The following is a 23,553-nucleotide window of genomic DNA, read 5'->3' on the forward strand; positions in this document are numbered from 1 at the left end:
AGTCCATTCCTTGTGAAGTTCACCCAAATTCTTGAATCGATTTTGCTTGACAATCCTCATAAGGCTGCGGTTCTCTCGGTTGGTTGTGCATCTTTTTCTTCCACACTTTTTCCTTCCACTCAACTTTCTGTTAACATACTTGGATACAGCACTCTGTGAACAGCCAGCTTCTTTGGCAATGAATGTTTGTGGCTTACCCTCCTTGTGAAGGGTGTCAGTGATTGTCTTCTGGACAACTGTCAGATCAGCAGTCTTCCCCATGATTGTGTAGCCTAGTGAACCGAACTGAGAGACCATTTTGAAGGCTCAGGAAACTTTTGCAGGTGTTTTGAGTTGATTAGCTGATTGGCATGTCACCATATTCTAATTTTATGAGATAGTGAATTGGTGGGTTTTTGTTAAATGTGAGCCAAAATCATCACAATTAAAAGAACCAAAGACTTAAACTACTTCAGTCTGTGTTCATTGAATTTATTTAATACACAAGTTTCACAATTTGAGTTGAATTACTGAAATAAATGAACTTTGCCACGACATTCTAATTTATTGAGATGCACCTGTATACTGTTTTATTAATTATATCCCTTTTCTTTACTACCTAGAACGAGTTACAGTGAGTAAAATAAATGAAGTAGATAGCTTTAAACAATGTAAAAACATTTCATAATTGAAATATTGATTTTAAAAGTAGTGATACGAGACATACACTCAGAACACTTTATTAGGTACACCTGTACATCTACTTATTCATGCGATTATCTAATCAGCCAATTTGTGTGGCAGCAGTGCAATGCATAAATCATGCAGATATGGGTCAGGAGCTTCAGTTAATGTTCACATCAACCATCAGAATAGGGAAAAAATTTGATCTCAGTAATTGAGAGTGTGGCATGATTGTTGGTGCCAGACAGGCTGATTTGAGTATTTCTGTAACTGCTGATCTCCTGGGATTGTCATGCACAACAGTCTCTAGAATTTAATCTGAATGGTTCCAAAAACAAAAAACATCCAGTGAGTGGCAGTTCTGCGGACAGAAATCTCTTGTTGATGAGAGAGGTCAACGGAGAATGGCCAGATTGGTTTGAGCTGACAGAAAGGCTACGGTAACTCAGATAACCACTCTGTACAATTGTAGTGAGCAGAATAACATCTCAGAATGCACAACATGTCAAACCTTGAGGCGAATGGGCTACAACAGTAGAAGACCATGTTGGGTTCCACACTTGTCAGCCAAGAACAGAAAGCTTTGGCTGCAGTGGGCACAGGCTCACCAAAACTGGACAGTTAAAGACTGGAAAAATATATTGCATTTAAACATATTTTCGGGTGAATCGGTGTCTTTTTATCAAAGAAATTATGTACGTTTCCATTGAAGCAAAGGATTGCGGGTTGTGAGTGCCAACGAAGGATACACCTCTTGCATCCTGTGAAATAATTTTTTCCCCCCCATTCTGATGGTTGATGTGAACATTTACTGAAGCTCCTGACCCGTATCTGAATGATTTTATGCATTGCACTGCTGCCACATGATTGGCTGATTAGATAATCGCATGAATATGTAGGTGCACAGGTGTACCTAATAAAGTGGTCGGTGACTGTATATTTGTTACAATCACAAGACTGTGTATCTTGGTAAAAAATAGTAATAAAAACATTTATGAACTAAAGACAAAGACATGGTAAAATATTTAGCAAAACTTTTACTGTGAATTGTTGGAATGGTTTAAAAATCTGAACATACATTATTACATATACATATACATAGTCAGAAAGCTACTAGGTCACTTGAGAGGGGAAAAAATTGCATGAAATATAAAGTAAATGTAAAATTTACAATAAATCCAGTATTATAGTCTAATTTGGTTTGGTTTAATTCAAACATTACAAATGCAACATGTACAAACATGTACTTCTCCCTTCAAAGACATTGGGCCCCATTCATTAATTGTACACAGGCACATATTTTTGTATTTTATGCAGAAATGATTAATGATTCTAAATAAGTTTGCACTTAAATATATTCTAAATGTTCACAATTTTGAGCCAGATGAAACCAAAAGTACACAAAAAAAAATAATAAAAATAAAAAAAAAGACTCCCAAAGCATTAAAAGAAATGTATTAACTTAAAATGTTTATTTATTTATTTATATACAGTATATACACTGATGAGCCAAAACATTATGACCACTCACAGGTGAAACGAATAACACTGATCATCTCCTAAAGGGGGTTTCGCCATTCAAGCTAGAACCACTACTGCTGAAATGGCAAGGCTTGTGGGGTGCTCCCGGTCAGCAGTGGTGAGTACCTACTGTCAGTGGTCCGAGGAGGGACAAACCATAAACCGGTGACAGGGTGTTGTGCGGCAAAGGGTCATCGATGTGCGATGGCAACGAAGGCTATCCAGTCTGGTCCGAACCAACAGAAGGTCTACTGTGGCACAAGTCACAGAAAATTGTAATGATGGTTACGGGAGGAATGTTTCACAACACGCAGTGCATCGCACCCTGCTGCTCATGGGGCTGCCTAGCCGCCAGAGCGCCTATGTCAAAAGTGCCTACAATGGGCACACGAGCGTCAGAACTGGACCTTGGAGCAGTGGAAGAAGGCCTCTTTCAGCAAGATAATGCGCCCTGCCACACTGCACACATTGTTCGGGAATGGTTTGAGGAAAATGATAAAGAGTTTAAGGTGTTGCCCTTGCCTCCAAATTCCCCATATTTCAATCTGATTGAACATCTGTGGGAGGTTCTGGACCAACTATTCCGATCCACGGCGGCTCCACCTCGCAACTTACAGGACTTGAAGGATGTGCTGCTAATGTCTTGGTGCCAAATACCACAGAACACCTTCAGGGGTCTTGTAGAGTTCATCTCTTGCCAGGTCGGCGCTGTTTTGGCAGCACATGGAGGATCAACAGCATATTATGCAGATGGTCATAATGTTTTGTCTCATCAGTGTGTATATATATAAGTCAGAAGTTTACATACACCTTAGCCAAATACATTTAAACTCGGTTTTTCACAGTTCCTGACATTTAACAGTTCCTGACATTTAATCGTAGAAAACATTCCCTGTCTTAGGTCAGTTAGGATCACTACTTTATTTTAAGAATGTGAAATGTCAGAATACTAGTAGAGAGAATTATTTATTTCAGCTATTATTTCTTTCATCACATTCCCAGTGGGTCAGAAGTTTACATATACTTTGTTAGTATTTGGTAGCATTGCCTTTAAATTGTTTAACTTGGGTCAAACGTTTTGGGTAGCCTTCCATATGCTTCTCACAATAAGTTGCTGGAATTTTGGCCCATTCCTCCAGACAGAACTGGTGTAACCGAGTCAGGTTTGTAGGCCTCCTTGCTCGCATATGCTTTTTCAGTTCTGCCCACACATTTTCTATCAGATTGAGGTCAGGGCTTTGTGATGGTCACTCCAATACCTTGACTTTGTTGTCCTTAAGCCATTTTGTGACAACTTTGAGGTATGCTTGGGGTCACTGTCCATTTGGAAGACCCATTTGCGACCAAGCTTTCTTCATGGCTGATGTCTTGAGATGTTGCTTCAATATATCCAAATAATTTTCCACCTCATGATGCCATCTGTTTTGTGAAGTGTACCAGTCCCTCCTGTAGCAAAGCATCCCCCACAACATGATGCTACCACCCCCATGCTTCACGGTTGGGATGGTGTTCTTCGGCTTGCAAGCCTCACCCTTTTTCCTCCAAACATAACGATGGTCATTATGGCCAAACAGTTAAATTTTTGTTTCATCAGACCAGAGGAAATTTCTCCAAAAAGTAAGATCTTTGTCCCCATGTGCACTTGCAAACTGTAGTCTGGCTTTTTAATGGCGGTTTTGGAGCAGTGGCTTCTTCCTTGCTGAGCAGCCTTTCAGGTTATGTCAATATAGGACTCATTTTATTGTGGATATAGGTACTTGTCTACCTGTTTCCTCCAGCATCTTCACAAGGTCCTTTGCTGTTGTTCTGGGATTGATTTGCACTTTTCGCACCAAACTACCTTCATCTCTAGGAGACAGAATGCGTCTCCTTCCTGAGTGGTATGATGGCTGCGTGGTACCATGGTGTTTATACATGCGTACTATTGTTTGTACAGATGAACGTGGTACCTTCAGGCATTTGGAAACTGCTCCCAAGGAGGTGTCCACAATTTTATTTTCTGAGGTCTTGGCTGATTTATTTAGATTTTCCCATTATGTCAAGCAAAGAGGCACTGAGTTTGAAGGTAGGCCTTAAAATACATCCACATGTACACCACCAATTCAGTACACCTCCTATCAGAAGCTAATTGGCTAATTGTCTAAAGGATTGACATAATTTTCTGGAATTTTCCAAGCTGCTTAAAGGCACAGTTAACTTAGTGTATGTAAACTTCTGACCCACTGGAATTGTGATATAGTCAGTTAAAAGTGAAACAATCTGTAAACAATTGTTGGAAAAATGACTTGTGTCATGCACAAAGTAGATGTCCTAAACGACTTGCCAAAACTATAGTTTGCTAATATTAAATCTGTGGAGTGGTTAAAAAATTTGTTTTAATGACTTCAACCTAAGAGTATGTAAACGTCTGACTTCAACTGTATATGCAGAGAGTGACAAATCGCTGTACAGGAGAGGTTGTTCAAAAAGCCCTCATAAGGAGATTGTTAGGCATGTTTTATGGTAGTAACTAACTTTGGATATGCGGGTTAAGAATAATCTAAATTCTTCAACATTAGAACGAAGGTAAGAACAAATTTCTGTACATATGCAGAACTTTTTTCTGTCTACCTAAATATGCAGCTTGTACACATTTATTAGTGAATGAGACCCATTGTTTGCATTGGACTGTCTGGACAAAAATGGCAAGTGTGTGACTGCAAGACACTCATTTATAAAAGTGAATTATTAAGAACTCCACTCTCTGTGTGCCCACAGCAAGAAAGCAGGTACATTAGGCCCCGTTGGAAAGCTTGGTGTGATGTAAGACTCTTGTTTATGTTGCACAAATCCACCTTTATAAGTTGTTGAGCTCCAGAAGAGTTTGGTCAAGCACTTGGTGCATGTTTAGATTCTCCTCTTTGGCCTGGGCTAGTTTCTCTGGTGGTGTGAGAACAAAAAAAGACAATGTGAGAACCTTTCAAAATCAGGTTGTATGGAAGATGCAAAGCATAAGATAAAATTAACAGGCAATTAAATCTTGACAATTATTACATAGAAAATAAAAATGAGAGGGACAACAATTTTTTAAAAGATTATACTGTAAGAAACCAAATTCTTTCATTTAATACAAAAAGTATAATTAAATTGGGATTTTTTACAATACCTTAAGAATATATGATTTATAACTGTGTAAGAATAGCTGACTTTATTAGGGGACCATTGGTTTAGTTTTCCAAATTTGCTTAATAGGGAAATGTCAGGTGAGGGATTTAAATTACACTTGATATAATGGCACAGTCACAGTGGATAGCAGATGCTACTCAACTCTTTAATACTGCACAAAGATGTTAAGGACTATTTAAATATATATACTATTCTGATTGATAGATAGATAGAGAGATAGACAGACAGATGGACAGACAGTAGTTAATATGCTATATAACAACGAGACAAAACAAGGCTGAGCACTGCTTTATAAATATGGATTAAAATATTCATAAAATGCATGTTTTTTTCAAAATGCTTACATTTGAGTAATTCACAACATCAAAATGAATGCTTTTAATAATCTGAATACAAATACATACAGTACGTAGCATCAATTTCTGTTTCTATACATTCCTCCAATGCTTTTAACACATTTGCCAGCTTGCCAAAAATGTAAATGATTTTTATTGGATGATTATGCATTGTGGAACAAGGAAGTATTTTACCTGCCTGAAATGTAGGCAAGCTTTTAAACAAACATCTTAAATACAAGCTGTAAGAGGTCTCTAATTAAACAGTACATGAGCAGCATCATTTTAGCTCTATTGTAATTCAGTCTGCCTCTCCATGCCTTACCATACTGGTGGAAAGCAGAAAGGGATCAGTTTTTATACAATCTGTGTATAAATTCTTTGAAGCTGAAGTGCAGTAATGTCATGCAGCAAGACATTGGAACCTCGTTCATGAAACTTTCGTAAATATGTGAGTAAATTGGGAGTAATGTACGTGTAAAATGGAGCTTCACTAAAACTTTCCTCCTGATTCACTAATGCTTCGTATGCCCCAGATTTGTTAGTAAAACTTGTATGTTAGTGAATTCCAAACATTCGTAAATAGAGCACGTGTGCACGTTCATTCACAATTATCATAATCCACGCCCATGAAAAAAATAAGGAAGGCTTCAGACTCTCTAGTAAATGAGAATAGGAAGCTTTTAACATCTATATGAATAGTAATAAAATGTTTTTGTAATGGAGTGCATCCACATCATAAAATATTGATTTAGTGAGGAACTACAGTCATGGCATGCTTTTGCTGTCATCAGATGTTCTTTTGTGAATTAAACAGTCCAAAAGCTTAATAAAAATGGTTTGACATGAAGCTTTAGTGTAAAAATGTTCAGTTCATGCCGAAAGAAGGATGTCCACCATCATTAACCTTCTTTGGTTCAGTTGAGCGCATCACCAGCATCACTGGAGAAACTTCGAGTAAATTTGTAATCTGTATCTGTAAGACTGTAACAGTGATAATGTATACATCCCTTGCAACTGGAAGAATCTTCAAAATAGATAGAATGCCAGAAGAAGGTCTTTTACCGAAATGCTGTAAGCTACGACAGAGCAGGTGCTTTTTCTATTTTTTTTTCTGCTGAATTGTGCATGCAACTGCCCGCGACATGTTTATTTATAGCTTTAAGAGCATTAACATTGACCACACGTTATCAGTTGAACATGTTATGAATCCGAGAATTTACGTCAGAACGGCTTTACAAACGATTAACACAAAAATATGTTTTGCTCGCATTTTATGAATGAGGCCCCTTGATCTAAAACATACAAGCAAGTCTGTCTCTCAGAAAACTAAAAAAAAAAAAGAAAAGAAAATTTACGTTTTGCAATGGCTGGTCAAAATCCTTACTTAAACCCCACTGAAATGCTGTGGCAGAAAATGTAATGTGCAGTTCATGCTTGAAAGCTTACAAATGTCACTGTGCTGAAGCAGTTCTGCAAGGAGTGGGCAAAAATTTCCAAAAGGAGTGGGCATTTGGTTACAGTTATTGCTTCTAATAAGGGTGTAACCAGGTACCGAAAGGGGGCAATCACTTTTTTACAGGGGCACTGGGTGTTATATAAATTTCTTTAATAAATGCGAGAAAGATGAATCCTGTTGTGTATTTTGTTCATGATTTGGTTGAAGATCTGATGACATTCAGTGTAAAAATATAACAAAATACAGAAAATCAGATGGGGGCAAACACTTTCACAAGGTATAGTGTTGTGAAAGTGTTTGCCCCCTGTCATCAGATCTTCAACCAAATGAGAGCTTTTCATCAAATATGCTTCCAAATCTATTGTTTTAAGTAATAGACACATGGACTTTTACATAAACTGTGAATAGCATAACTAGCCAGATCACAGTATAACACAATAATACAAAAAAAATATTTACAAGAATCATGTTTAAAAAAAACAAATCACAAGTTCATTTAAGGTTTTATTATTAGGCCAACTGTTACTTGACATAGGCATCTCCACAAGTGTTTGCTTTCCAGTCAATGAAAATCATATTCCTATGAATATATTCTTACGGGGGAAAAGAAAAAACTTGTTTGAGGTTTGAAAACAGCCATTTGTGTACAGTACACGGATATTTAGTGTGTATTATGTTGCTTTGATTTGCATTAGAGCTCAGCATTGTTTGTCTGCAAGCACACTTTGTTTTTTTTAATAAATTCACATATTTTTTTTTACACATATCTCATCGACAGTTACTGTTTAAAAGCAACATTTTTATAGAGAGACAGCTGGACTTCACCTTACCAATGTACAACAGAAACCTTCAATATGAAGCACACACGTTATTCATATTAGAGTTAAATGCCTCATGAATAAAAGTTTCGTTCCAGTGCAGTTTGCATTAAGGATTCATACAAGGTGTTGATAAGGTTTTGTTATTCTTTCAAGCAAGCACATCAACAGCAAGCCATGTTGTAACACAGCTTCACAGCGGAAGGGAAGGAGAACACAGGGAAGCGGATTTTCCAGGTTCAGGTAAGACTTTTAATCGGCCACTTGAGTGCTTTACAACTTCACAAACACATCAGCTTCACAGGCACGTAGTAACTTAAACACATCAGCTTCACAAACACAATAGATTAAACGCAACGGCTTCAGGAACACCGTGGCCTTCCTTGTGCCAGACTCTCTCTCTCCTCTGCTGGTGGCGTGGCTGCTTATATGCCGCTCTCCCCATGCTCACTGGAATTAGAAACAGGTGTTAAACATAATCTAGCTCAGGTGCAAGCACGCTTACCGCTTTCTCTCTCTCCGGACGGACACTTGACCATGCCCCCGCTGCCACATATCCCCACCGCCTGACTCAGGCCGGGGAGACATCCGACCTGTCTACCACTCCCCCCCCCCCCATTTCTGGAAAGGAAGTCGGCGATAGCCATCTGTGCTCCCGGTCTGTGGACACCTTGAACTTAAACGGCTGAAGAGCCAGATACCAACGGGTGATCCACGCATTGGTATCTTTCATGCGGTGGAGCCATTGGAGTGGGGCGTGATCCGAGCAGAGGGTGAAGGCCCACCCAAACAGGTAGTACCGGAGAGTGAGGATCGCCTACTTGATGGCGAGACACTCCTTTTCTACGGTGCTGTACTCAGTCTCCCTCAGCGAGAGCTTGTGGCTAATGTACAGCACCGGGCGCTCCTCCCCCTCCACCACCTGCGAGAGTACGGCCCCCAGCCCTCTGTCTGAAGTGTCCGTCTACAAGACAAAAGGGAGAGAGAAATCGTGTGAATGTAAAAGCGGCCCCCCGCAAAGTGCAGCTTTAACCTGCGTGAACGCCTGTTGACACTGCTCCGTCCACTGGACCGGGTCTGGAGCTCCCTTTTTAGTGAGATCAGTCAGCGGGCTGGTGACATCCAAATAATTAGGCACGAATCTCCTATAATAGCCAGCCAGCCCCAGAAATGGTCTTACCCCCTTTTTGGTCTTGGGCCTCGGGCAGGTCACAATTGCCGCAGTCTTGTCAATTTGGGGACGCACCTGCCCATGGCCCAAATGGAACCCCAGATACCGTACCTCCACCTGCCCAATTGCGCACTTCTTGGGGTTTGCTGTGAGTCCCGCTCGTCGCAGTGAACTCAGAACCGCCCTCAGATGCTGCATGTGCCGCTGCCTATCATTACTGTAAATGATGATGTCATCTAAATAGGCAGCGGCGTACGCCGAATGTGGTCTGAGGATTCGGTCCATGAGACGCTGAAACGTAGCCGGGGCTTCAAACAAACCGAACGGAAGCGTCACAAATTGGTGTAATCCAAACGGTGTGGAGAAAGCCATTTTTTCATGGGAAATTGGTGTCAAGGGGATCTGCCAATAACCCTTTGTCAAATCCAGTGTCGAATAAAATCGGGCAGTGCCCAACCGATTGAGCAACTCATCAATGCGAGGCATTGGGTATGCGTCAAATTTAGACACTGCGTTGACTTTTCTATAATCCACACAGAACCGTACAGACCCGTCGCTCTTAGGAACTAGAACAACCGGGCTGGACCAATCGCTGTGGGATTCCTCTATTACCCCCATATCGAGCATTGCATCCAATTCTTCCCGGACAATTTTCTTTTTGTGCTCGGGCAATCAGTAGGGACGGCTACGTACCACCACCCCTGCTCGGTCTCGATGTGGTGCTGGATGAGGTTCGTACGACCCGGTAGAGGGGAAAACACATCTGCAAACTCCTGTTGCAACTTGGCAACCTCTGCGAGTTGATATGGTGAGAGGTGGTCTCCGCAAGTGACCGGGGCAAAATGATTGTGTTTTGTATTCACCTCCGGCCCGAGCTCCGCCCTCTCCGGAACTACCATAGCCAACGTCACAGGGACCGCCTCCCTCCACAATTTCAGGAGGTTGAGATGATATATTTGACGTGCGCCCCCTCTATCAATTCGCTTAACCTCATAAACGAGATCCCCCACTCGTCATGTGACCTCAAAGGGTCCTTGCCACTTGGCGAGTAATTTGGAGCTCGATGTGGGGAGTAATACGAGTACCTTATCTCCCGGTGCAAATTCCCGGAGCCAAGTTCCCCTGTCATACAGTCGGCTCTGTCGTTCTTGAGCTTGGAGCAAATTCTCCTGTGTTAGTTGCCCCAAAGTGTGGAGTTTTGCTCTAAGATCAAGAACGTATTGATTTCGTTTTTTACTGGTTGAAGGTCCCTCCTCCCAAGCTTCACGTATGACATCAAGCACCACACATACAGCAGCACAAATGGGGGAAAACCCAGTGGAGGCTTGCGGGACCTCTCGTACTGCGAATAACATGGGATCGAGCCATTTGTCCCAATTTCTAGCATCCTTATGCACGAACTTACGAATCATATTTTTAAGGGTTTTATTAAATCGCTCCACCAGGCCATCTGTTTGTGGATGGTAAACACAGATTGATTTAATGCCCCATAATTCGTAAAGATCACATAGCGTCCATGACAAAGGCTGTGCCCTGATTGGTGAGGATTTCTTTTGGAATCCCCACCCGGGAGATTATTTTGAAAAGTGCCTCCGCAACACTACGTGCTGAGATGCTGCGTAGAGGCACTGCTTCCGGATATCGTGTTGCATAGTCCACTAGGACCAATACAAAGTGATGTCCGCGTGCTGACCGCTCTAATGGCCCGACGAGGTCCATTCCAATTCTCTCGAAGGGGACCTCGATCAGCGGAAGGGGGCGCAATGGCGCTTTTGTGGTGGCCGGTGGATTCGCCAGCTGACATTCGCGGCATACCGCACACCACCTGCGGACATCGACGCCAATGCCCAGCCAATAAAAACAGGCTATTAGGCGGTTCAGTGTTTTTCTTTCCCCTAGATGACCCGCCATGGGATTTTAATAAGCCACTCGGAACACCATTTCCCGATGGCTCCGCAGTATTAATAGCTGGGTTGTATCTTCCTTTATTTGAGTGTCCTGCGTCACTGTACAACCGCTCGTTTATAATTGCGAAATAAGGATAAGAAAGTGCGACATTCAGCTGGAGTTGTTGACCATCAATCACTCTCACTTGGTCAAAGGCGTGCTTGAGGGTTTCGTCTCGTGACTGCTCCAAAGGGAAATTCCCTTCGGGAAATCCCCTGAGGATGGGAGGGGCTGCAGCCTCTCCCCCCCTCACGTCATCCTGACGTGGAGCAGACGAAGATGGCTCCGCCTCTCCTGCCAGAGCATCGCACATTTCACATCTCATCACTTTTGTGCAGGACCCGTCCGCGCATATTCCCTTTAATACATTTCTAAATTCAGGCCAATTAGTCCCCAAAATCAACAGATGGGTGAGGCGGGAACTAACCGCGGCCTCCACTCTATGTTTTGTTCCCTGGAATTTAATCACAAGGGTCACCACAGGGTAGTTGTAAATATCCCCATGCACATACTTCACCCTCACTGTTTTAGCTGTGCCCAAAGCCTGTTGAACCTCTCCCCATGCTCACTGGAATTAGAAACAGGTGTTAAACATAATCTAGCACAGGTGCAAGCGCCCTTACCGCTTTCTCTCCGGACGGACGCTTGACCACGCCCCTGCTGCCACATATGTTTTTAGAGCCATTCAAATCTCCTTTAGTTTGTACCATATGGCACATTTCAATATGTTAGAAGCGGTCAATAAAAGCAGATGTGATCTGAGCATAGCTATTAGTTATTTACTGATCTTGTGGTAGAAATCGGAGGCCTTGGCAGCATCAGTGAGAGCCAAACACTGAGTAGCCAAACAGGTGGAAGGAGAGAAAGAGACATGGAGAAAGGCTTGATGAAGAAAAAAGGCACTGGATTGTTGGAATCTAACATTCCAATCAGCAATAAGAATGCTTTGTAAACCTGCAGTCAGAAACAAAAAGTAAAGCCGAGACTGCTGAAACATGAGAAACATTTCAATGCATTCAAATGTGCATTCCCAAAGCACTGAATGACTAAAATTAGCACAATCTGACATGTTTTGGTATTCTTGGAAGTTTTCTGATCATGTATTTTTCCCTAAATGAGGCCACGGATTTGTATACTGCTGAAGAGTTTTCATATCCATAGGTTTGTTGTTTTGCCTTAAACTGAACTTTTTCTGTTTTTACAAAGAACAGTCCAGAGTAAGGCATTAAAGATTATTTCACTAGTTTTTCTTTTGTACATGTACACACTGCAAAGTAGTGATGCACAATTATTTAAAATAATAATCGAGATTATAATTACAGCTTCTTCAATTAATCGTGAACATGAAGTGTCAATTACAGAATTCCCTTTAGGTATATACTCCAGTGTATAAATGTTCTATTTACAATGTGTGTGTGTGTTTTATTTTTTTACAACACTGAGCAATTTAACCAATCAGAGTGTTCAGATTAGTCTAGGCTCAGACAGAATCTGAATTTAAACATGGTAAAATGTTTACATTTGTTTAAATGCTTTAAAATAAATAAATAAATAAAACTTTGTTTGAGTTGAGAGTACTACAGTCTTAATGGCTGCTGTAAGCAAACACACAAGGGGCAGTGAATGTATAGAAATTTGTGAGTCCCAATTCTTTTTATATATATATTTTTTTATTATGCACATGCAGATTCTGTATATCTGTCAGTAACAGTCCTAAAGAGTGAGTTTAGTGCAGTCTGATGCAATGTTTTATGTTTCATACAGTATAAACACAGTTCCCAGCTTGTTTTGTATGTATAGCCAAAATAAAGAATATGGCATGCAGTTGCCCCAAACCAGTGATTTTCAAAGTGTGGGGTTGAGGTATTGTAAGGGGGATGTGGAAGACTGCCCTGTTCTCAAATCGTATTCACTTCTACACCGTAAAAAATATTGTGACAAAACGATACATACAAGAACCAATGTGTGATATTTTTTCCTCTGCTTTTTTCTCTTACATTTATTCATTTGGCAGATGCTTTTATCCAAAGCGACTTACAAAAGAGGAGTAATACATCATAAGCGATTCATACATCATAAGCTATTCTTACATAATGGCGATTACCACGAAAAATGTATTCAACTCATCCCTCCTTTTCTTTTAAAAAAGCAAAAATAGTGGTTACAGTGAGGCACTTACAATGGAAGTCAATGGGGCCAATTTTTGGAGTTTTAACACAGAAATTTGAAGCTTATAATTTTATAAAAGTACTTAAATTAATTTTCTGTTAAATCTCATTTATTATGAGTTGTTGTTTAAATCATCATTTTTACAATCATTTTAGTTTAATCTTTTAAAAGCATTTTTAAATAAAAAACTTAGAATCTACTTCCATCAAAACTAGAATACTACAAACAGAAAATATAATTTTTGGTAATTACTGCGACGTGATCTATTATTTGTCCCAGTTTTCATAAGGAATCAAAATTTGATTTTTTTCCGTCTGAAAATTCTAAACGTGCCCAAATGAGCCATGCGCTTTTTTATTTGATTTTTTAAAGGAATTTACTGGCAGTGACGGTGGAATAATTTATTACAAATTTTTAACTGGTAACATACAGTGCATTCAGAAAGTATTCAGACCCTTTCATTGTTTTCACATTTTGTTATGTTGCAGCCTTATGCTTAAATTATTTATTTTTTTCACATCAATATACACTCCATAACCCATAATGACAAAGCAAAAACCAGATTTGTAAAAATAAAATGTTATTAAAAATTTTTACTGATTAAGTGACAGATTAATTAAACATGACAGAAAATACGGAATCAAATTATATGAACTTAAACCCCTCCCTCCGAACATTCATTCAGAGTCTGGGGCAAAATGAAATATGAATACCCAATACATCACAAATATAATTCTAAAACCTCAACCAAAATTCTTGGATCTTAACACACCACCAAAAAACATGGGTTGTGTCTCTGTCTTCTGATTGGCATCGCCAGCAGGTGGGTGTGTCTTTGAGACCAATTCTATACAATCTAGAGGGGGTCCAATAGAATCGATGTAAAATCTTAAATTGCATCAGACGCACCCTTGTATTTCTACACTGATGCCTCCTGACCTTTTCCAAAGGCAGTAATCCCCACTTCCAGAGTATCTGCCACTTTAGGGGGGTATATGCTACCCCAAACAATAGTACAGAGCAGATGGCGCAGCTGTAAATTCCTAAAGAACTGAGATCTGGGAATCCTAAAATGATGAACCATATTTTCAAAAGATCTCAACACTCCACTCTCATATAGGTCACAGAGCATATTAACCTCCCTCACAATCCACTCTGACCAGCAGAGAGGGGACTTATTAATATGTAATTTTGGGTTCAGCCATATGCTCGAGGCAACATTTAAATAAATGTCCGAATTAAACACTCTAGACACTTTTGTCCATACCACGTGCAAATGCGAGATAACGGGGTGTGACTTAACTTCTCTGGTTAGTTTAACAGAAAAGCTTTACAATGGCAAAATAGGGGCAAGGACTTCCTGTTCAATACAAAACCAGGGAGGGGCTCTCTCTGGTGGAAGCGACCAATGAGCCAAATGTCTGAGACCAAATGCATAATAATAAAACAAAATATTGTGTAGGCCTAACCCACCTTTGTCAATCGCTTACCATTCCAAATGAAGGACTTCGCTATGCTATCAAATTGCTTGAAATATGAGAGGGGGACATCTACAGGGACAGACTGTATCAGGTAGTTGAAGTTGACACTTAACTCAGTACTTAATTGAAGCACCTTTGGCAGCAATTACAGCCTGAAATCTTTTTTGGTATGATGCAACAAGCTTTGCACACCTGGATTTGGGGATTTTTCTGCCATTCTTTTCTGTAGATCCTCTCAAGCTCTGTGAGGTTGGATGGGGACCATCGGTGGTTCGATTGGGTTCAAGTCCAGGCTCTGGCTGGGCCACTCAAGCACAGAGTTGTCACTAAGCCACTCTTGCGTTGTCTTGGCTGTGTGCTTAGTGTCATTGTCCTGTTGGAAGGTGAACCTTCAGCCCAGTCTAAGGTCCTGAGCACTCTGGACCAGTTTTTCATTAAGGATATCTCTGTATTTTACTCATTCAGCTTTCCTTCAACCCTGACCAGTCCCCCAGTCCCTGCCGCTGAAAAACACCCCCACAGCATGATGCTACCACCACCATGCTTCACCGTTTGGATGGTATTTTTTTTGTAGCCTTCCCCAGATCTGTGCCTCGACACAATCCTGTCTCTGAGCTCTTCAGGTAGTTCCTTTGACCTCATGGCTTGGTATTTGCTCTGATATGCATTTTCAGCTGTGAGACCTTATATAGACAGGAGTGTGCCTTTCCAAATCCTGTCCAATCAATTGAATTTGCCACAGGTGGACTCCAATGAAAGTGTAGAAACATCTCAAAGATGATCCAGAGAAATGGGATGCACCGGAGCTAAATTTCAAGTGTTATAGCAAAGGGTCTGAATACTTATGTCAATGTGATATTTCAGTTTTTTATTTTTAATAAATTTGCAAAATCTGGTTCTTGCTTCGTAATTATGGGGTATGGAGTGTAGATTGACGTGAAAACAAAATTAAAAGCATTTTAGCATAAGGCTGCAACATAACAAAATGTGAAGAAAATAAATGAAGGGGTCTGAATACTTTCTGAATGCAGTGTATAATTCTTTGATTTATTATCGTTGGTACACCTAATTTACTATCATTATGTCATTGTTTATCTTAGATCTGAACAGTCGCTAAGTCAATGAATATGCACACAGTTGATATCTCCCTCAATCTTTAAATATGCAAGGCATGCAGATAAATTATATCGATAACAGAAAAAAGTACATTCTATAACATTATAATCAACAGTGATGGGCTACGTCTTATTTATAGTTATACCATACACCTTTCATCATATCCAAGGTGACCACTATAACAAAATCTGAAAATTATAGTCTATTATTAAGCATAACATCTTACTCAGTCCATCTTAATAGCAATCACAATTTATGTGAAGAACGCAATAAAACTATTAAAGTTGTTTCGACTGAAATAATAATGGAAAACTGAACAAAGTCGGTGCACTGTTGCTCCCGAATACTTATATTGTTAGGCATTCAAGATTTGTTGATAGAATAATGCAATATAAAGCTTACAACAATGAAAACAGTCCAGACTGTTGCAGACAAGCTGCAAATGTGAAGCGTTAATAAATCTGTATCCAGCTGTAATGGATGGTTGGCCCGGGTGTTAGCCTCTGTTGTGTCGCCATTTCAATACACATCCTGTGTAGGGAAATACAGGATGTTCGCCATGTGGGGAGTTCCCCCTTTAGACCCATTCGCTGGTCAACCGGGGGAGGGAATCACACACGACGAGCATCCCAACATGTTAATTTCAGCCAAAATATAGGACATCCTGGCAACACGGGACTAGTAAAAGTTGAGTTTGTTGGCAGTTGAGAAGCTGGCAAGCTTACTATTGTATACTTCACCATTGTCTTTTGTTGGATTTCGCGCTACGTGTTCTTCTTACATAATAAAATTATTTAATCTGAAATCAATATTTCGTGAGCAATTATGCATTTCTTTGGTAAGTAACCATGTAATATGCACTATCCACTCCACGTTGGAGTTCCTTACTGTTGTGTCCAATATAGCGGAGACCTGAATCATAATGATTCTCAAAAGAATCTTTAAAGAAATGTGCCAAAAAAAACCCCCCAAAAAAAACATATAATCACACATTACGTGTTCAGGAACTTCATTTAAATAAATTTAAGCCATTCTTTTCTAACATTGGGATCCTTCTGAAGGCTATGCAGAGATGCAGTTTTCCATAACCAGGAACACAACGTCTGGGGACCTTACTTGACATCTTAATCTTTTCGTTGGTTAAAAGCAAACTACTGTAACAACATTACCACTTTCAATTTCACTAAACAGTTGCACCACTTTTGCACATGGTATTTCAGTGCAAAAAACTGCTTCTTATTCACTAACCACATGCAATCAAGTTTAAGAACGCGCAATCAACGCTGAAATTTTGGTTTCTTGAGTATTTAATTTAAGTCAGTCATTCCTTTCCACGCAAACATGCCTTCATTCACAAAAATTTATGAATTGCACTTAATTCACAAAAATGTATGAAAACAGGCGGGAAAAGGTGTTTGTGTACATTTTCTATCTATTCTATCAGCAGTAATTCATCAAATACTGATCACATTATGGAAAAGAGTGTTATAACCTGTCATAGATCCAGACGTGCAGTTTAATCAAGCCCACTTTCAACAAAAGTTAAAGAGATGACTCAGGTGTCTGGATCACAGTAGCAAGTGATGCTGTTCAGCCTCGCCAGAGTGTTATATCATGTTGGTCTGCTTAATGCTCCACTATATAGCACTCAGAATCTGCCCGTAATATCGGGCAATCTGCATAAACTGTGTTCCGCATAGATTTTGTGTGCGTTTGCGCTTTTGCCTGATCTGCATAATTCCTTTAGTGAATCGGTCACTAAACCAGCGCAGACAAGCGCGTGCAAATAACCAGCTCTTTTACCTGGTGCAATTCATTCTTTGTGAATTCCCCCCCTCAGTGTTTAAGTAGCTCTCTCTTTCACCACGATGATTACGTACATATGTCGTGGAGGCAGGGATATTTAAATGAGATTGCACTGTGACGTCAATGCAACCAATTTCAAAACTAGTCAATTTTGCAGAGTGGAAACAATAAATACTCTATTCGGACTGGAGAGGAAGTTATTTGTTTTTAATAGTACAATGACTTCTTTTGTCAAAATATCAAGGAAAATTAGATTCCTCATGACATGACCCCTTGAACCTTTAGTATTTCTGTTTGTTAATGTTTCCATTTCAAACACACATTAATTTCTCTTTTTTAGATGCTGTGTCTATTTCCATCCTTTTTCTTCATCTAAATTGTCAAAACTGTGATAATCCAAAATAAAATAAAAATAAATAAGGTTAAAAATTAGGAAACAGAAGAAAACTGAAGCAAGAGGCATTTTTGGCATTTATTACAGGAAAAAGTGAAGCGGTGGGAGAACACATCAAGCATGTATAACACACTGCAATGAAAGTGTCAACACTGTGCTAGTTACACACCTAAACGTTGGACTAAACATGTCAGAACCTCTAACAGTCATGGGAACAAAGTACAATGTTGAGAGCTCAGGACAGAAAGACAGGACACAAAACATGAGCTGTAGTCTGAGCTCCATCAAATCAGACTGATCATTAAATGGCTGATCTCTGATTCAGCGTCACAAGGAGAAAATACAAACAGAATCATCAATGAACCCAAGTTGTGCCAAACAAATAGCACCTCAGAGAAGAACAGATAGGAAAGGAAGGATGGAGGTGAATGAGGGGGCTTTTAGAGGGTAGTCATGTCGTTAAGAGCCAGATCCAGCTCCTCACTGAGGGCTTTACCCTTCAATTTCTGGGCGTACACCTCATCTGAACATCATCAGGACCCAAGAGAGCACAGACAACAAACAGACACACGAAATGGACAGAACATAACAAAAAAGATCAAATAATATTTAGAGATAAAGTATTTGGAGTTTCTCACTCAATGTCATTGTATAACAACTATAGAAAAGGGCTGTCAATTTAACATATTAACTTAGTACTTTTAATCATTTCAGATTGAAGCCACCTGAGCTTGAAATACCACCTAATATGCAAGACATCAGAATAAGCAGCACAGAATGCAGGGGTCTGAAAACATGTTTTATTTTTTTTTATTTTTTTTTTCCTCCCAATTTGGAATGCCCAATTCCCAATGCGCTCCAAGTCCTCGTGGTCGCATAGTGATTCGCCTCAGTCCAGGTGGCGGAGGATGAATCCCAGTTGCCTCCGCGTCTGAGACAGTCAACCCGCGCATCTTATCACGTGTCTTGTTGAGCGCGCTGCCACGGAGACGCGCTATGTCTCCACTTCACACCATCCACCGCGGCAACCACGCTCAACTCACCACGCGCCCCACCGAGAACGAACCACGTTATAGCGACCACGAGGAGGTTACCCCATGTGACTCTGCCCTCCCAAACAACTGGGCCAATTTGGTTGCTTAGGAGACCTGGCTGGAGTCACTCAGCACACCCTGGGATTTGAACTAGCGAACTAGCGAACTAGCGAACTCCAGGGGTGGTAGCCAGCGTATTTTACCACTGAGCTACCCAGGCCCCCTTGAAAACATGTTTTTACATTTTAAGTTAACACAGAGTCTCAGTAATGTGGAGCTCATGGCACGAGACGTTGAAAAAACAGTGAGACTTGACACAAAAACAAAGACATCTCTCTGCATGTGTATATTTGTATAGACCAACAATTAAAAATAGTAGACACAATGCAAGAACACATTCTGTGTGAAACGGTCAAAAGTCTACCTCGGATAGACTGACAAACTCCATTGCAAAATGCATTGCTTTAGACTGTAGGCTAGTGAAATAATAAAGAAATAAAACAAACAACATATTTACTTCTAAAGCCATTGTGATGTCTATTTCGGATGTAACGCTTAACTAGTCTGCCACAACAGTGTAATGTCTTTGAATTATCTTCATCTCTGGGCTATTCACAGCAAATATTGATACATGCTGTTATCTGCAAATAATTTAATTAACCAGTGTAACATGTATTTACTTTGATTGCATTTTCAATCAATTGACAGCCCTACTACAGAACATTATTGACTATAAAGACTTGTAAATGAAGTTATATGTCTGAACAACAAGCAAAAAGCATCAAATTTTGGTTAGAAAACATTTGCTGAGGCACAATTTCCAAGCTCTCTCAGTTAGATCACCTCTAAAAATGAAACTTCATCAGCAAAAACCCACAAAACATGCTCTCACATGTCAGCTTCACATTCACAGAACATCTAAGGTCAGTCACCTCATCAAAACAGATAACCTGCAGTTAAAGTCTGTCACATCTAAGAAGACACAAGATCCATCAGCCGAATACACACACACACACACATACACCACTTCAAGGAATGTTAGTATTGTACATTATTGACTGTACAATACAACTGGCTGTATCTGGTCATGCCAAGTTTCCTGTTAATCATTCTCACTTACAAAAATGGAATGAAAGAAATGTATATTACATGGTGATAAATGAGACAGCAAAACTTTACATTACTAGTGCATTCTGATTATTCTGTCAGTTATTAGTACATTTTTTACAGGCAGCATACTGAAATAACTTGAAGATGTACCTTCTAAATCATCAATGGTCTTCTCAAGCTTTGCCACAGACCTCTCAGCAAACTCAGCACGGGTTTCCGCCTGAAGGAAAGAAAATCATGAATTTTTATGAACCAATGAGTGAGAAACAAAAAAAGAGATGATTTTAGACAAAATAAACATAACAATAAATAAAGGTGAAGAGATAGTAAGTAATGAGAAGTCTATGCATTGATTTCACAATCTCAGTCTCTTAAACCATGTGTACAGTTCTGTGTAGTGAGATTCTGGATTCTGCTAGAGGAAAAGTGCAGACACATAATAGTGGAGGCCATGGAAGACATTTAACATTTTTTTAAATATGTTTAGCACTGCCTGAGAGTGTTTTTATTATAAAATATGATGGAGCAGTTTTTCTACATCAGATACCTCTTTCACAATGAGTTCATACTGTAAGCAGTGGATCTCATGATCTTTCTGACATCTGAAACCATTGACAACTACTAGGATCGTGTAACCTAGTGGTTAAAGGTGCATTCAGTTTTTTGTTTTTTTTTTTGCCAATTACTAAAATTTTAAACAGAAAGATATAGTACCGGTAATAGTAAAATAGCATTTTGGAAAAATCTGTTTAAAACACTAACATAAGATGAAGGGCTCTATTTTCGTGAGAGCGCAATTTTTGTGCCATGGGAGTGTATGCACTACGGTGGGTGTAGTCGCACAAAATGTGGATATTGTATGTAAATGAAATGGCGCAGAGCCAATTTGCTATTTTCCTGAGAAACAGATCATTGCGCTAAGACGTTTCAATACCTCGTCTTATTTAATTCCAAATTCAGTTCCTGCATTTGCAGTTTGGAGATTCCACCAGCAGGTGGTAATAAAGTTCACGTCCAAACTCTTAAAATATCGTGGAACATTAAAATAAGTCCCTAACAATCACTGTTGTAGCTGTTTTAAGAAAAAAAAACATTAATGAGATTGTGTTAAACTATCTAAAGATCATGGCTTATTTTTCAATTATTATTATTATGTTTATATTTACAATTGTATTTATGATTTAATTTATATTTTTCCACCTGTTGTAAAATGTTTGGATTTGGTATGATTTTTTGACCACTTTATTATTTTGATTATATTTTCATTTCGTAGGTGAAATTTGAATTTAGAAATATTTTTGGTTTAATTCTTTCATATTTCAATAAATGAATTTAATTTTTCAAAGTCAAAAACGACTGGTAGAAGAGAAGTTTGTTCCGATACAATCACTGTTAGCTAATACTAACCATGATTTTTGTGTCAGTGATTGCATGACAATGATTAATAATACTTACATTCTCTATAATTTAATGGAGCATACATCCAAATTCTGACGAGAATAATTCACACATTTTCTATGCGTAGGCTATAAAAGGAGCATACCACCATTACTATCTTCTTATGAATGTACAATTACTGTCTTTGTTTATATCACTGGTGCTTGAGGGAAAGGACTATATAGTAGGAAGCAGACGTTGGAATAACCGGAGAAGAACCTCAGAATTAAATTGCACTTGATCCAGCTGATTTGGGTGTTGCGTGAACAATTTCACCAAACCCACTTGTGCCAAGACTAACTGCATGCTTGCACGAAAATGCCAAAACTTCTAGACATGCCAACTGACTTTGCGCTTAACAATTGCACTCTTAAAATAGGGCATGAAGACTCTAGTGTCAGTTTAAGGGAAAAAGCTGCTTTATTCTACATATGGTGCTGGGCGAACGTTCAATAACAAAATATATTAATCATAGCTGACAACAAAAATAGCGCATTTCTATAATGGCATGGATAAAAAGGGGAACTTCTGTTTTTGCGTGATGCTGTATCTTCGCCGCCAGGTGTAAGTGCAACATAAACACAAATATGATAGTGTGCAACTTTAAAGATCTGGGCTGATACCTGAAAGGTTGTGGTTTAAACCCCCACATGAACCATGACCATTGTCCCCTTGAGTAAAGCACTAAATCTCAGGTTACTAAGGAGAACTGAATCCGTTTTAATGAACGGTGTGTCACTTTGGATACAAAGCATCAGCTAAATGACTTTGTAGATCAGAAGACATTGTAGACAACAGAGAGTAGACAACAGGCATTGTAGGTTCTAGCAAATGCTTGCTTGCCCCTGTGAAAGAATTAATAATATTCTTAGGACTTCTAGCTGACACGTACTTAATTGTTTAAGTGTTTGCCCTTATTTGTGTGATATTTCCATAATTTTGTCTATGCACTCTATTCCCAAAGTGAGCGCTTACCTCTTTCAGTTTGTCAGTGAGTACTCTGATTTCCTCTTCATATTTGTCTTCTTTTGTGGAGTACTGGTAAAAAAAAAAAAAAATATCATAAAAAAAATGAAATGTATGTTAAATCATCCTTCATGAAGTGACTAGCATTAGGTGAAAATGAACTGAACTGCAATAGGTGCTTACTGCGAAAGTGCTTTCTATGTATGCACAACGCACAATTCAATACTTTAAGAACACTTTATAAACTAAATACTTCCTATACAATAACAAAAATACATTGTTCTGTAATCAGCAGAAGAACATTTAATAGGTTTGGCAAAAGAGGTAGCAGAAGTCTATGGAGACAGTGAGCATGAGTAAGCTGTTTTTACACTTCCTCAGCTGGCTTTTAATCAAATCCATTGGCAAACCATTTTTATACACTTATTTTACTCTTTATACAATGCTGCATTAACAAGGGAAATTTTCCAGCTTGGTTTAAAATTAGGAAGAACAGCAAAAAGTGTAAAAGTTCTTGGCACGCTGTCATTAAGGCTGTGTAGCAAATATTGTGTAGCATTTACAAGACATTTCTGATTGTTTGCTAGCTCTTAGTATCGTGTACCATTAGTTTGTAGGTGTCTACAGTAACCACAAACATAGGCAGTCTAAGCATTTGGATTTTCCACAAAATCCTAAGACTGCTCTTCCTACCTTCTCAGCCTGTGCCTCCAGGGACTTCAAGTTGTTGGTGACATTTTTCAATTCTTCCTCAAGGTCACCAGATTTGCTGTGCCACAGTAGGAGAGGTGGGAAAAGAAAGGGAAAATAAGGAGAGAATGAGAGAGACAGTTCTTTGAGAAAACAGGAAAGGTGGCAGTTTTAGCTTAAGAGACCCGAACTGAATGGGAGAAGTAGTAACTCTTTATTACTTTGAATGAATCTTATAAACATTCAAAGTTCCAAGGACATTGGAGAGTAA

The 23,553-nt window shown here is 39.3% G+C and overlaps 1 protein-coding gene across 12 annotated transcripts in view; it reads right to left on the reverse strand.

Annotated features, from left to right (window-relative positions):
• Positions 1-479: 479 nt before the first annotated feature.
• Positions 480-23,553, reverse strand: part of LOC127433287 (tropomyosin beta chain) — an 81,304-nt gene continuing 58,230 nt past the window's right edge. For 2 of the 12 annotated variants that reach the window (XM_051685037.1, XM_051685043.1), the window contains 4 exons: positions 23,286-23,361; positions 22,602-22,664; positions 20,340-20,409; positions 18,100-18,568 (listed from right to left, as the gene is read on the reverse strand). In XM_051685037.1, the coding sequence (XP_051540997.1) occupies positions 18,486-18,568; positions 20,340-20,409; positions 22,602-22,664; positions 23,286-23,361 (292 nt within the window). In that variant the 3' untranslated portion in view covers positions 18,100-18,485. Of the gene's footprint in view, positions 5,104-7,654; positions 8,412-18,099; positions 18,569-20,339; positions 20,410-22,601; positions 22,665-23,285; positions 23,362-23,553 lie in introns of those variants that run through there. The other 10 variants (XM_051685039.1, XM_051685045.1, XM_051685044.1 and 7 more) reach the window with 9 other exon arrangements.

This window comes from Myxocyprinus asiaticus, chromosome 43 (genome assembly GCF_019703515.2).
Source record: "Myxocyprinus asiaticus isolate MX2 ecotype Aquarium Trade chromosome 43, UBuf_Myxa_2, whole genome shotgun sequence".
NCBI lineage: Eukaryota > Metazoa > Chordata > Actinopteri > Cypriniformes > Catostomidae > Myxocyprinus > Myxocyprinus asiaticus.